Genomic DNA, 14,420 nt, shown 5'->3' with positions numbered 1-14,420 from the left:
TCGTACGCGACTTAAAATTCCACCGTGTTCTTGAGCCAGAAGGAATACGACGTGCAACCTCGGGTTTCCAATGACAAGAGTCGCTGAGGTGAGCGTGAAAAGAACGTTGGAAATGCTGACAAGCTGCAAAAAAACACCCTAGCTGATTGATTTTGGGACACAGCTCGCTCCATTATTAAATTCAATTGGTGCGCATAACAGTGAATGTAATGAGCAAGTGGAAAGTGTTCTTTGATGCGAGATTGAACTCCATTTTTCTCTCCTCTCATCACCGAAGCTCCATCAAATGTTTGGGCAATTATTTTATCCGCTTCCTCACCAAATAAACTGTTCATCTCTTTCATGATGCAATGGGAAATTGCCTCTGCATCCTGTCTGTCCGGATTAAGGAAGCTCCAGAATCTTTCGTGTACAACCCCCTTAAGTTCGTACCTGTATACGAGAACCAACTGCAACTGATCGGATACGTCTGTGGTTTCATCACACATCAATGCCACAAATTTTGCTTCCGACATTTCTTTTACAATTTTCTCCTGGCACACCTCACGCATACAGTCTAATAATTCATTTTGGATGGTTTTCGAGGTGCCTTTAAATACAGTGCTGTTGTTAAGATGTTCTTTAACAGCATTGTCTAAACTGCTGACAAAATCAACGAGCCCCAAAAATACCCCAGGGTTTGCGGAGGAATCTGTTTCATCGTGGCCACGCAGGGCCAACTCAAAAGCTCCACAGAACTTGATGCAGTCTATGATTTTTGACAAGACGTAGCGATTTTTTTCAACTTGTTCATTATGCTTTTGAAGCGATTCTAGATAAGCGCTGCTTAACTGCGTTGCTATGTTGACAGTTCCGAGAGAGACAAAATTTAACTCATTATTCATGTGCTTTTTGCTTTCACTGTGCTTTCTTATATATTCACTTAAATGTCCTAGATCTTTTACCCCTCCTTTAGACCACGAATCATTACTTCCAAAAAGTATGCAAGGAAAACAAAATAATGCATTTCGAATTTGACACCCACAAAGCCATGGTTCACTATCGTACAGTTTTCTATTAAATCGCCTTTTATATGTAGCGTTCTTACCTCCCTTTGCATTTTGCGATAGATCCAAATCTGGCAACGGCCGTCCTAGCGCTTTTATTTCCAACTTTTCTTCAAGTGTTCTTGAAGAAAAAGGTCGCTGCAACATAGAATCCACCGAATTCATGGTACACTAACACACACTCACTTTCACTTCTAACAACAACAACAAAAAGCTAATCCTTAACAACAATGACCACCACTTCACGCGCCACGCGATTTTAACACAATGAACCGCGCGGAAAATTTTTGGGTCTGGAAGCCGGGGGAAAAAACGGTACTCTGCAAGTTTGTTTCTGGACGATTGAAGTGCTACATAAACATAAGGAAATATATTTCTAGCATTTAAAAACAGGTAATTTAGATAAAATATAAAATTAAAATTTCCTAAATATAAATTACATAGCCGAATCCACTTTCGGAAGCAAGAAAGGCACGGACTATAGTTTCAGAGTTGCAATATTTACAACTTACCACCGAAATAGATAAAACGCTAAGGGATAATGTCAATTCGCGTTCCAACTTTTTGCAGGTGCTGCTAATGTATATGACATGTTACAAACATTACATAAGTCTACACTGATAACGTAGAGAACGTTTAAAAGTGACATTAATAAACGTTGTTCTGACAGAGGCAATAGGTTGTCGTAGACTTTCTTCTTGTCCTGAGATGGCACACTTACCGTGCTGAATCTGCCTGTAGCACACTAGCAGACGATTTTACTCGAGACGAGACGCTATCCCCCGTACGAATCGAGGAGTGGGGGTGTACAGTATTCATGCGCGGAGGGATGAAAAAGGGGCGAAAACGTGCTGTTGAGATTCTAGCACGGTACGGTATTCCTTATAGCCCCAACAGCGCGAGGGAAATACGTGGCGCCGCTGTTAAATGTTGAGGCTCTTAACATGAGAAGTTTCAATTCAGTTTAGGGCTTCATTAAACTTCTTGCATCTCTGAGATTTGCTTTTTTCTTCTTTTCATTTTAACAAATTTAGCAACGTGCTATAGCACGGTAGCACGTATTAAGCAGCCGCCGCTGTTTGAAGGGTAATCAATGTATAGGATATATATATTTTTTTTAGTAAATATGAAAATATAAATATGAAATATCAGAGCTATATTTTTTTTAGAGGAAAGATATACATCCAGAGTTTTAGCAGAAAATATTTGAGCTCTGTTACTGGTTTCTGCATTGAGTTAAAGCTCTTTGAAAATGCTCATTTTTCTCAAAATTTGGGCCCCAAATATATATCTGGTTGGAAGGGTCTTCCTGATGGCGTAGTGGTTACATCATTGTTTTGTAATCAATAGGTCCTGGGTTTGATACCCAGTGGAGGCACATACTGGTTCGGATCCCACTTTAATAAACTGTAGGTCCAGTCTCGATTAGCCTTCCGTGCATAAAGTGGACTTAAAACTGAAAACAAACTAATTTCTGGTAGTTGGGAACCTAATAAAATTTGATTTTTAAAGCTGTAAAAAATTTCGAGATTGATATTGCATGGATAAGAAAGTTACAACAGGGGGAAGTTTGGCAAAAACATGCAAATTTTCATTATTAGTTACAATTATAAATATTTACTTTTAATGAACTATCATGCAATTACAATTATTGTACGTATTAATTAATTGCAACATATGAATAGCATAGTAAGCCCGTTAATAGCTATTATCGATGGGAAGGTGTGTAAGACTGTGTCAAATATTTTCTGCTGAAACTTTGGATGTATATGTTTCCTCCTAAAAATACAACAGCTCTGATATTTCATTGCTTACCTACTAAAAAAATATATCTTATACATTGATTTTCCTTCAAAATTGAATATCAGTCAGTTTTGACCCTAAATTTCAGCCATTTGCATGAGATGTGGTGAAAATAGGTACAGAATATAAGATGTAGCCTGAAATGTACAGAAAACAATGTTTTTTTTTTACTCCAGATTTCTATAATTTGTCTTAGCCAAGCTATCATAATTATCACAAGTCTTTGCATAGGCCAAAAATGTTGCAAGTCATGAAACAAAAATGGCCATCTTCAAATAAAGCCTAATTTTAGAAAAATAATGCCTGTTTTGAACTACCCTTGTACAGGGGTTACAACGACAAACAAATGAAAATTTTTAAAAAAGGTTGAGCGGCCAGTGCTGGATCACTTGGTACGCATTGACCCTGAAATTTTAGAAAATATCCAAAAAACGTAAAATTTTCGTTAGAAGGTATAAAAAACCCAGAAAATTATTTTTTTGTAAGGAGCATGTCTTTGCAATGATTTTCAACATCAAAAGCTTTTGGTTCCGTCATACCCACATGATGAAAATTCAGATTTTCGTAACTTAGTTTTCCCACCACAAAAATTAGGCTACAAATTCATTATTAGTCTTTTTGTAGATTTTTTTACGGAAATCCTCATTATTTCATTAAACTTTGTATAAAATTTCAGAGAGATCTGCTCATTTGTTAAGGAGAAAAGAAATAAAATGTAAGCAAGGGTATCTTGTGTCGAGGGTGGCAAGAATGACAGACAACACTGATTTAATGACATTTCAAAGTGCTGTCAAATGAAAACCATTTGAGATAGAGAAAAAAAATTGGGGATTTCTTTCAACCATAAAGGAAGGATGTATACCAAATTTTATCAAAATCTGAATTGGTGGGTAACATGACCTCGTTGAAATGGTATGGAATGACCCATACAAGAGATTTTTGAGGACTGAATGCCATATTACTACACAGTCAAATGAAGACCACTGCAAGCAAAATGCAAGAAAGCAGCCAACAACTTTTGGGAAGATTTTTGGAGCCTGTTGAAGATGAGGTAACATCTCATCTCACAGCTATTGACACCATGCAGAAAAAAGCAGCAGTCTGTTAGGGCACATCCACTACCTACTAGCCTTTGTCAATTCATGTATTTATTTATTACGTTTTGTTTATCATGGCGAAGTTGAGCCTTTGTAGGTGGAGTGTGCTGTTTGCTACAGTCGAATGTTCTTCTTTCCGGAAAGCACATTGGTGGCAACCGAGTGCAATGATGGTATCAAACTCTGATAAGTGCTTGAATGGGTATGGCGAATGTGTGGAAAATTAGAGTAAGGTATGTAGTTTCTGTACCATAATTTTTTTGCACACATCATTTGTGATTTTACACCAAAATGTTCCTTTTTTCTGGATGACCCTCGTATAATAGCCTGGACTGTAAAAGTCTGTTTCCACTGCTGTGTTGAAATAATAATTCATCAATGTCTTTCAGGGAGATCTTGCAGCTGCAAATCAAGACTTGAGAAAATGTCTCCAAGCATATGGACGCCCTTTGCCAGCATCGAAGTTTGAGTTACTTATGGCAACCACGTGGCAAGCCCTCAGACAGTTATTGCACAGATTTTGGGTCGGAAGATGGTTGTCTAAGTATACGGGTGGATTATTCGCCGACAAGTAAGTGTGAAACCACTCTGACTTTCTCCAGGAATATGTCTGTGATATTACTGTCAATGTTGGGATGAGGAGGAGGAGGAAATGTACGAGAGATGATCAGAAAAAAAAGAATACAAAATTCCAATAGGTATTTATTAGACAAAAGAAAAGGGACTCATGTGAAAAGGTACTTCATGCACTACTACTCAACATAGTCTCCTCCCTGGTTCAGCCATCTATCCCAGTGCTTCACGATTTTTATGATGCTTCGAAGAACTGTTGTCTGAATCCAACCCTTACTTCGTGCTGCACATCATCATCTGAGTGAAACCGGCATCCTCTGAGATGCTTCTTGAAAGGAGCAAAGAGATGATATTCGCTCTGAGCAAGATCCAAATGTCTGGTGGATGTTGGAGCACATGCCACCCAAAACCCACAAGGAACACACATGTATTGTGAGCCGTGTAAGAAAGAAGACATCGTTCCGCTCATGACAACAAGACTTCACACATGGCTCACAATACATGTGAAGTCTCGCTGTCATGAGTGGAACTATGTCTTTTTCCAAAACACTGTTTGTAGGCACAGCAATGATGCCGGTTTCACTTGGATGATGTTGTGCAACACTGAAGTATGGGAGGAGAATATGTTGAGAAGTAGTGTATGAAGGATCCGTTCACATGAGTCCGTTCGTATTCGTCTAATAAATATCTACTGGAATTTACAGGCTTTGTATTCTATTTTTCCCATCATCCCTCGTGGTATGGGCCTTGAGTTTCTTGGAGTGCTTGTGTGGTATTTGTCAAAGAGTACAGTAAGTTTTCATAGTTAATACGTAGGAGGCAACCTCACATGCAAACTCTAACATATTACATTTGCGAGAGAATGTACCCGAATGGTGTACAAATCTCAGCTCTATTATATCCAAGAACTTTTGATTTTAATCTGTTGCCAAAAATCAACTAGCAAATGGGTAAGAGAGTGGTATCAATAAAAATAAGCAATTCCCATTTGCTAGTTACAGTGTACATGTAGTGTCATATACTGTATTTGCCAGCATATAAGATGCACTTTTTTCTTTGAAAATATGTCTGAAAAACAGGTATAAGAGGTACAGATGCAGATTACATGCCGATACTCAATTTTTGATTACCTTCATTTCTGGAAATTTTCTTTGTTCTGAATTAGATGATTTCTTTCTTGTTTCCTTGTGGTGTGTCACGAAGAATATTAAAATGTATTCTTTCCCAGTTAGATTAGGTAAGTTATTTGTTGAAAGTAGACCTATGTATTACTTTATATTTGAAATACTTTAAATTAATTATAAATTCAGTGATAAAGATTTTTCGTCAACAAATGTGTAGAAAAAAGGTGGTGTAAGGTGCATCTTATTCGCTGGCAAATGTGGTAATATGTTTTCTTGAGCATCCAACAGAAATGTTAAAAAAATGTACTTTTTATGGTTTGTGTTTTGACACATGTGTATCTGTGTTGAAACCTATCAACCAACAGGCATTTTTTTCAACATTGGTGTATTGGTATTTGATGTAAAATAGCTGTGGTTACGTGGCCATTCTACGAAGACAAAAATTGATCTTTTTTGTAGCACTACACGAAGAGAGGCCTTTAATTCAGCTAAGGAGTTGGCATTGGTTTATCATAAGCTTCATCAACTCCATCTTGTGCAAGGAAATGATGAAGGATACCTCACTGGTGTGGCTCTGGCTCTGAGTGCCGTAAACATGTCAGAAGCATCCGGAGGCACTTTGCCCTCAGAATATCTGGCTGATATTTACATGGGAGTTGCACTAAGGATTAAGAAAAGCACGCTATCAGGCTTACAGATGTTGAATAGGTAAGTTGCTTAGTCCCTGTAAGTAACATGCTTAGCTTATGCTGTAATAAAGCATGAGTTTTGATAATGGCACCAAATGGTACTGTGATTCTTTACCACTAGGGCTCATGTGGAGACTGGAAGAAGTGTACACAAAAATAGCAATCATAATGAGAATAATGTAAAAATCTTATAATGCAAAATGATATACATTTTAGTGTTTTGTATTCTTATAGTGGGAAGAAAAATAAAACACCACTATAAATAACTGTATTATATTATTTTGCATCTACAAAAAGTGGTTATGCGAACCTTTAAAAAGAACAGCAAAAGAAATTGTAAACGAAGTGTCCATTACCATTTTCACTCAGTTGGTTTTCCACAATGTGATGCTTAAGTAAATATTGAAATAAGAACATCAATAGGAGGACCAGCGGTCTGTACAAGACCCGGAAGAAACCTGTCTGCAAGGAGGCGCACCTACAATAATATGCAACACGCACGTCAAGCCCAGGAGTTCGACATTGCACAAGCAAACTTCACGCCACAGCAGGCCTCGATGCTTGCCAGGTTTTTCTCTTTACCCGGGTACCCGTCAGACTCGATTTAGTTCTTGCAGTTAGATGCGAGCACTACTGTCAGTGTTGCCAACAGTCATTATATTTCATTATGCATGGAAATATTTGAATTTCTGCTAGGTGCAGGTGCCTTGAGGTTGTATAACCATTAGGGTAGCAAGGGGTGGGTGAAGTGGGCGACCACCCTGGGCCTCGCGCATGTAGGGGCCTGGCGTTCCATGAGGTTGATATGAAAAACGTAATAAATTGAAGAGAGAAAAATAGAAAAGGCTAGTTTTTGTGGGCAATAAAGCTAAAACTTCTTGTTTTTATCTGGCTTTATATTCTAGTTTAACATTATAATTTGAACGAATACGTCAAATCAGAGGTGGGCGGGAGCTCTAAGTCTAAGGGGCCCCGAAAAATTCAAAATAATTCTCATTTCTCATGTAAAACATTAACGCAAAAATTGCTAGGACATTTATATCCATTTAATATTTTCTTGAATAAAAACGCTTTGTCTTGGCTTTTTTTCTGTCTCGTGACCTCGCATAGTCTACCCGATTTTAAAATGTTAATGATGTTAATGTTTAAACTGCCACGAAGCAAGGTATGGGGCATTTAAATGCTTCCATTGTTTTTAACTGAAGAAGGGCATGGGTAATATTAGCAGTTCTCCCTGCCTTCCTACAACTTCAGATGTAACTGACCCAAAGATGATTTATCTTCCGAATTTCCTGATCAAGTTCTACGTTTCAGGAATGTGCTTAAATCTGAAATCAAGTGCTTTGGCATAGTTTCTTCTCCTTGATAACTCTACACTAGCTTCCAGTGTTCTCTGTATCCTGTAACGTCTTCTGTTTGTTTCTTACTCTTCAAGTAACAACCAGGAAAAAAGAAGTATATTCCTCAAAATTGAAACTTAGGAAAACTCCAGGAAGGTAGTGTGGAATGGTATGATTCAGCCCAAATTTAGCAGACTCTGTAATCTCACTTTTGAACGTGAAAGGGCACGATCTAATGTTGTGAAGTAAAAGTGTCATTTGCTGCCCAGAAGCCAGCTTTCGGTTAAACAAGGTGGTTTGATTTAAATCAAGATTTAAATTACGGAATTCTATTTTAAAAAATCACTTAATTGAAATAACTTTAAATATAATTACAGAATAATGTACACACGAATTTGTAGATTTGTGAAAATACATATAACTCGTAATCATTTAATGGTGTTTATTAGGCTCTAAAAAAGGAAATAAAGGAAACAGAATATATTTACTGATGGGGTGAAGCTCATAAGAAAGTAAATGTAATATGTCATCTGAAAAAAACACTTAAATTTCCCTTGATTTAAAATTCAATAATTTTTATAAGCAAAAATTGCACATTTTTTAAATAGAATAATATACAAGATACTAATCATGTTAAATCGTAAATAGTATCATTATCAATAAACTGTAAATAAATATGGCAGCTGATATTTGGCTAACTATCATTAAAAACACCAAAATTCGGCTACAAAGACTGTAAAATGTATTATAAGTTATAATTGTAGAGTACATCCAGAATATTTTATTTTCACTGTAAGAAAAGTTGCTGAAATTATAATAGTTTCATTAACACACTCAACAAACATTTTCATATTAGGTTCATTATGTTCAGTTCCAGAAACAGAGAAATGCATATTTACATGTAAGTTGTTATTTGCTTTAATCAAACTGTTCAAATATTTTACAGGGAAGTTTATCAGAAAAAGCTTTTTCTATATAAAAGATATGTCTAGGCTATGTGTACGGTGCCAAAAAAAAAAAAAACATTCAAGCAATTTTAGGCATGTTCCTTAAAATAAAATAAAAGATCGATTTAAATAAAAAATATCAAAAGTTATAAATAAAAATCATGATTTTTATCCACTCAGCTGTTAAGAGGGGCAGGGGAGGGGTTAAGTAAGTATTTTTTTGAATACATGCCTAGGGCCTACCCGATGGTGGAGTGGTATTGTCGTCACCTTGTAATCAATCGATACTCAGTGGAGGCCCATAGTTGTTTGGATCCCACTTTAAACTGTAGTTCCAGTCCCGATTAGCCTTACTGTGCATAAAGTGGACTTAAAACACCAACTCAAACAAAGAAATACATGCCTAAATGTCAAAGAAAGATATGTGGTAATATGTGAAAATTCACAGGTATAGCATCGATTTGTATAATTATTAATGTAAGTGTAGCCACAACCAGACACTCTTAAGTAATTACATAAATTTCCTGGAAGAATCTGACTGTATTTGAGGGACCCAAATTTGTTTCTTGGGAACATGCACTTTACAATTTTGTTACGCCACTGCGTCAAATATTTAATTTTACGAGACCATTAAGACGTAACAACAAAATGAGATTCACAATTATTATTATCATCTAAGTCCTAAAATTCAAAATTAACTGGTACAATTAATGTGCAACAAAGTCAAAATTGCTAATTATAAAAGTCAAATCAGTTGATTACACCAAAGATTTCACACTTATGGGGCAAATTACTATGGTTTTAAGATTTGTTGATGTTGAAACCAATTGTGTCGAAGAGCTTGTAGGTAGACATTTTGGTCCCCTAGACAGGATTGTGGTTTAGTGCACCCCTTTCCCCCTGCTCTTTCAAGCACCGACATTTTATGTGCATCCTACGATATTTTCCAGTTAACCCATGCTTTGTGACATTTACATCCTTCAAATTTTGAAGTGAGGAAACAAAGAACAACTCATTAAATTATATATAGGTTATATTTAAAGATTCTTAGTTTATATTTCTGATCTTTTAAAAGAAAAGTTTAGCATATTTAAGGATATTTCAGTTGTGTCTTACTGCCTAAAGAGCATCTTTAAAAACGTACTATTACAGTCAAACCCCGATTTTACGTTTTTCAGGGACCTGTAAATAAAAACGAAAATGCAGGAAAGCATAAGGGAGGGGTGAAACTCAAGTGTCTGTAAGAAAGGACTACACAATTGACTTTTTAGGGGTATATTGTGTCAAAAATTATTTAACAACGGGGAAAGAAGTATGAGAATGAATTTGTAAGGAAAAAAAGCAAGACGTGCTGTGAAAGTCAATGACAAATTAACGGGACCCACTTTCGAGGGTGGGGACAGTGGATGACTGCTTCTAACTGCCGCCTATTAGGTTCAGTTTGTGCTTGTGATTGTGTGAGATCTCCGTTTACTCTGAAAAACTGGTAATTAGTTGCTATTTTTAGAAGTCCCTGGTAATTGGGGGGAGTGATCCTTTATAGCTGGGTGCAAGGCATCTTTATATACTGCAATCAAAGTGTCCTGAAGACATGCAGAATGGTTCAGATTCAACTTCGAGCTGCATATGTATCCAGTCCCAATCAGCCCAACTGCATGAAGGGAACAAAACAAGCTTTGTCAAACTTACGCAAGTTTAGACCTCGCATTAAATTATCAGTGACGTGCGCAGGATTTTCGAAAGGGAGGGGAAAGATCACCGATTAGATGCTTTCCCATACTGTCATCTCAATGCTTCCCACATATGAGCAAGATAACGGATGCCGGGCATTAAAGAAAGAGAAAAGGGTTGAATCTTTCATGTGCCCAGTGGCAGATTAATGAGCTCCTTTGGGGGAAAGATTAGCTTTTTTTTCTTTTTACTGGCCGTATGCTATGTTCATTGAATGTGCGTATTCAGCTTTAAACGCAACAACGTAATTTTATACGTCAGAGGAAAGGAGACGGGAGATTGCTTATCGCCATTATGTTAATTGGTTAAGATGTCTTGTGTAAGGTGCTCTCACTTCCACAAGAGCAAGAAAATCGAGGCAGAAATACTTGGCACTTTTCAGTAATTACAAGACTAGTGATGCCTCTTCTCCCTCCTCCAGCACGAAAACCTAACTTCTGAAAGTTCAAGGTCGCATGGGGAATGCGAAAGCAAGAAACAGGAGGGAGGGAGGGAGAAGTCATGTGGTCAACAGGTTTCTGGCAAATTTTAAAACATCGTCACGGCTTGGAGAACGTATAAAGCGGGAAAAGGGAGTCAGAGCGAAAGTAAGATCGAGGTAAACGTCCTATTATTTAACTTGGTCTTTTGGCGGGGTCTGACTGGATGAACGTATTAGCAGGAAAATGTATAATGCGGGAACGTAATATCGGAGTTTCACTGTACTACTACTTTGGTTAATGAAAATTCCAGCAGCATGTTACTGTACCTCTGCCAAGTGTAAATTTCTCTGTTGCGTACTATTAAATATAATTTTCATCAGAAATTTATTATTATTATTATATAAATATGATAATTTGCTGACGTTTCCTTGATGACTGTGTATCGTTTCACATTGATATTTCAAACTTAAAGAACGGATGGGGTCTTGCATTCTAATCTCGCCCAAGGCCTCGTGATATGTTGCTGCGCCACTGTAATATACCTAAGATTTTGTAACTTCTCAAATTAGTTTCATTATTACGTCAAACCGACTACCACATATTTCCCAAATTTGTTTTAAAGGTCTTGAAATAGGTTTATGTGTCTTGTTCATTTTATGTCACTTTTCTGGTCTTGAAATTGCATTATTTGTTTGTTGAAATGCACCCCTATGAAGATACAAGCTAACAATTTTGCATCGTATTACTATCAATGCGGTCTGTTGAACTTGATAAGTAGCAACAACATTAGCGATCGAAGATTTGTTGAAAGAGATGAAACAATATGCAAAAACCTTTTATAATGCAAATTCTGATTTCAGGTTCCATTTTATGGACCACCGTGCCTTAGTGTTGAGGGTGGGATATATTGAACAACTAATTCGGATATTGAATTGGCAAAATTTCACCAGAGAGAAAATCTGTTTAATTGATTGATTCATTTATCTGGTCGCTTTATGCACAATAAAGCTAATCGGGACTGGACCTACAGTTTAAAGGGGGATCCAAACCACCATGTGCCTCCACCAGGTATTGAACCTTGGACCCCTTGATTACAAGGCGACAACACTACCACTACCATGGCGAGCACTCCCCAAAAAATGTTTAATGTAGAACAACCACCAGTCACACGAAATTCCAAAATATTTACGATGGCACGTTTTGCGAAACTTGGTTCGTACTCCTTTACAGGTGTCACCAGTGGCGGCGATTAGGTGCAGGGCCGAGAGGGGCCAGTTGCCCCCACTTTTTGCCACTTTTGCACCACACTAACATTATGTACCAATGGAAATTAAACTGTCCTTTTCCCTCCCCCCCCCACTTTTGCTCCTTGGCTCCCTAGTTTTGGGACCCAATCTCCGCCGCTAGATGTGAGTGATACAAATGTTTTCTACCAAGGAATAAATGTCTGCAATTTCAAATTGATAAATGCAGGCCTCCCCGATGGCGCAGTGGTAGCGTTGCTGCCTTGTAATCAAGGGGTCCCGTGTTAGATACCCGGTGGAGGCACATAGTGGTTCGGATCCCACTTTAAACTGTAGGTCCAGTCCCGATTAGCCTTACTGTGCACAAAGTGGACTTAAAACTCCAACAAGACCGGAATGAGCATTTGCTGAAGATAAGCGAGTTTCGTCTTGCAAGGCCTTCCAGTTACTCATGGCCTTTCGATGCTTGACGGGTCAAAACCCAGGTCTGTAGTTTTACTCGCTCACTCGCCAGCCAACCGGGCCTAGTAATGAATCTACCCGATGTGCAGCTCTCTGCAGAGGACAACATCTGCTTTGCATCAACATAATTTCATTCCTTTTTATAGTGGCTCCCAAAGTGTGTGCTGCCTTACAGGGGCACTGCGGAATGTTCCAATACGCGATGGTATCAAAAAGTTTCGAAACTAGCTCAGTTTACGAGAAAGTACTTTATCTATGTTTACAGACTAACACCTTCAAAATAGTCCCCTTGCACAGCAAAACGCCGCTCCCAGCATTCCTGCCACTTCTGGAATGTGTCATGGAATTCTTCTTTTCGAAGCACCTTCTGCAATTTGAGCTGGATCTTCGCAATGGAGCCAAAACGGTAATCTTAGAGTTGGATCTTCATTTTCGGGAAGAGGGCGAAGTCCGCAGGAGCCAAATCTAGTTTCGTATGACACACCGAACAATGGCAGCAATGTTGTGGATTGTTCTATGACGATACTCGTGCACAAGTTGCCGAATGGTTTTGACTTTTCGGGGGTTGTGCTCGTTGAAGGTCTCTCGTCATCTTCCAGTGATGATCTTCCTCTCTTGAAGCACATGTGCTACTCAAAACACCTGGAATGACTCATTGCAGCATCACCGTAAACTTGCCGAATCATGTCCAGCATCTCTGTGGCAGATTTGCCCAGTTTCATGTAGAATTTCAAATTCGCTCTTTGTTCTAACTTTCTGTCCATGATCAAATCAATTTTCACTGAAATTACACTTACTTGTTAGTTGACACGTGGTTTTAGAATCGGACCGTCGCATTAATCCAAATATGTGCTTATTTAGTACTTTTTACACATACAATATTTCTGAATTTGAAATAATGTTTATTTCTTAACGTAGGCAAGCAAGTTAACCACACTTACTGAGCATTGCTAGTGTTAGATACGCCTACATTCTGACTTGGGCAGTGTGGAAATATCTTGAAACACTAAGGGCGGCGTGAAACAAAATAGTTTGGGAACCCCTGCCTTAATAAAATGCAGGATGTGGAATAAAGAGACAATAAAAATAGTGGTGAACATTTTGACTGTACAAGAAGCTTTAAAATTTACAAAATAATTTCAGGATCATGAATACACGTTCCTCAAAGCTGCAATGACTCCAACACAAAACTTCAAAATTAGTTATTAGAGAGTGTAAGAGGGTGCAAGAGTATATCCCAGATGGAGATAAGCAGAAAAATAGGTATATAGTTAATGAGAAATTGCAAGCTGTGTTATTTTATTCATCTGTTGATGAATAGAAGAGAAGAATTTCATATTATGTCATACTAGAGAATATATTATTTTCCAATAGCTCGACATAAACATCGTTAAGAGTTGTAGGAAATTATTTTGAATATTTTTTTCTTTTGTACATAACATAGAGCATTTTTTTTTAAAGTAATAGTTGATGAAAGGAATAAATGATTTGAACTTAATATTTATTTGTTTATTTATGAAACATGTTTATCTATTGTTTCTTTCTAATTAACTGTTCCTTTGTAGATTTTATCTCAGCTTGGCTCGAGATGTTTGCATGAAAAGCGGAAATCAGATTCCAACAAGATTTCAGTGGCTTTTCAGCCCTTATGGACATCGTTTCTTTGTGTCACAGAAGTGGTCTTATGGCTCTCCCAGAAATTCACTCTTCAGTAGCATTGGCAACCATGCTGATCCTTTGTCATATGCCATGCAGGTATGTCAATCACCATGCACGATAAGTGGTTATGTGCTGTTTGTGAATAAATAGAAAAAGCCTTTGTATTAATTTTAATATTTTCAAATGTATTGAATTACCTTATACACACCATGAAAAATTATATTTTAAATTAACCTAATCTTAAATGACTGCTGTGTCGGCACTCATCCGATCTTTCCACAGT

General features: G+C 37.5%; 1 protein-coding gene across 1 annotated transcript in view; it reads left to right on the top strand.

Annotated features, from left to right (window-relative positions):
- Positions 1–14,420, top strand: part of SREBP (Sterol regulatory element binding protein) — a 132,344-nt gene that overhangs the window by 54,439 nt on the left and 63,485 nt on the right. The window contains exons 8-10 of the mRNA XM_083124230.1: positions 4,336–4,517; positions 6,103–6,351; positions 14,044–14,233. Coding sequence (XP_082980356.1) covers positions 4,336–4,517; positions 6,103–6,351; positions 14,044–14,233 — 621 coding nt within the window. The remainder of the gene's footprint in view (positions 1–4,335; positions 4,518–6,102; positions 6,352–14,043; positions 14,234–14,420) is intronic.

Source organism: Lepisma saccharinum, chromosome 6, assembly GCF_977018435.1.
Source record: "Lepisma saccharinum chromosome 6, izLepSacc3.1, whole genome shotgun sequence".
Taxonomy (NCBI): domain Eukaryota; kingdom Metazoa; phylum Arthropoda; class Insecta; order Zygentoma; family Lepismatidae; genus Lepisma; species Lepisma saccharinum.
This window is presented reverse-complemented; position numbering and strand designations above follow the sequence as displayed.